General features: G+C 37.3%; 1 protein-coding gene across 1 annotated transcript; it reads left to right on the top strand.

Moving 5' to 3' along the window:
• The first annotated feature begins 76 nt into the window (after positions 1-76).
• On the top strand, positions 77-945 carry LOC122068326 (transcriptional repressor TUP1-like). Its single transcript, XM_042632201.1, has 2 exons — positions 77-163; positions 542-945. Exons 1-2 carry the CDS (start codon positions 98-100, stop codon positions 767-769), a joined length of 294 nt encoding a protein of 97 aa, XP_042488135.1. The 5' UTR covers positions 77-97; the 3' UTR covers positions 770-945.
• Positions 946-1,272: the final 327 nt, after the last annotated feature.

The following is a 1,272-nucleotide window of genomic DNA, read 5'->3' on the forward strand; positions in this document are numbered from 1 at the left end:
AGACTGTTGAATGTTTTAGCCAATAGTATCTTTCTTAGTTCTTAGTTCTCACACTCTCAAGTTTGCCTCCAGCTTCTCTTGGGTTGCAACAGGAAGCATGGATCAGAAGCTTATCATATGGGATCTACAGCATTCGTCTCCACACTGCACTTGTGATCATCAGGTTTGTTACCTTTTGGCTTGTCATTTCTTCCAACTCTTCCTTGTATAGTGTAGGTAAATTAGGTTCTTTTTTTTTGGTAAAACTGTGAGGTCTCTTCTGGTTTATCGAGGTACATTGACTCACGTGAAGTTTCCTTAAGCTTTTGATGATTCCAGTTCGTGGACATCAATATTTTATTGTTTGTATTCCGTTATTTCCCTATATAAATGAATTCAGTAACTGGTATAATCATTGTTCAGAATAAGCCTTGGTAACCTAGTACATAATTGATTTCATGGCCCTTTCTGGTTCACCAAACTGATTTTCCCCCAATCTAGCTCCAGCAAAGAATCGTGGGTTTTCTGACCGAGGTTTAATACTAGTTTTTCTTGTATGCAGGAAGGTGTGACATGCTTGTTATGGCTTGGCACATCTCGATTCATAGCTTCTGGCTGCGTTGCTGGGAAAGTACGGGTATGGGACAGCCTCTCTGGGGACTCTATAAAAACATTCAGTGGGCATTCTGATGCCATCCAATCTTTGTCTGCCTCTGCCAATGGGGAATTCCTTGTTTCGGTGTCGCTTGATAAAACTGCTCGAGCATTTGAAATTGGTGAATTTCGATAAATTAAAGAGAGCTTCTCTTCATTAGACAAAGTTATTATGATGAATTGGTTCTGTATTGTATCTTTGGTTGAACTGTGGTTTTCATGTATTAAAAGAATGTGTTTTGTATTGTATAAAAATAATATGATTTTGATGATTTCTTATCAAAGGAATAATGAATTTGATGCTTCTCCAAATGTGTTTTTGGTGGAATACAGAATGATAGTATTAGTGTTAGCAACACGACCACGTAGTTCAGCCTTGGTCAACTTGGGTGCCGAACTGCAATTAACTCGGCTCATTTCCTTTCCTAGTTTCCAAAACTGGTTGGTGAAGCCCTTTGGCTCCCTAGATGGCAAAAACATTTTTTTTTTTTTTTTCAGAAGCTCCATCTTCATTTACAAAATTTATTTTAGTCGTTCAAGATAAAAACATGATGAATTATTATTGTCGCAAAGGTCTGTAATTTTGCTATATATCACAAGCCTTGTATTTTACCACAGAAATAGATGGCATTTTCCTTT

The sequence above is a fragment of the Macadamia integrifolia genome, unplaced genomic scaffold, assembly GCF_013358625.1.
Source record: "Macadamia integrifolia cultivar HAES 741 unplaced genomic scaffold, SCU_Mint_v3 scaffold3702, whole genome shotgun sequence".
NCBI classification, from domain to species: Eukaryota; Viridiplantae; Streptophyta; class Magnoliopsida; order Proteales; family Proteaceae; genus Macadamia; species Macadamia integrifolia.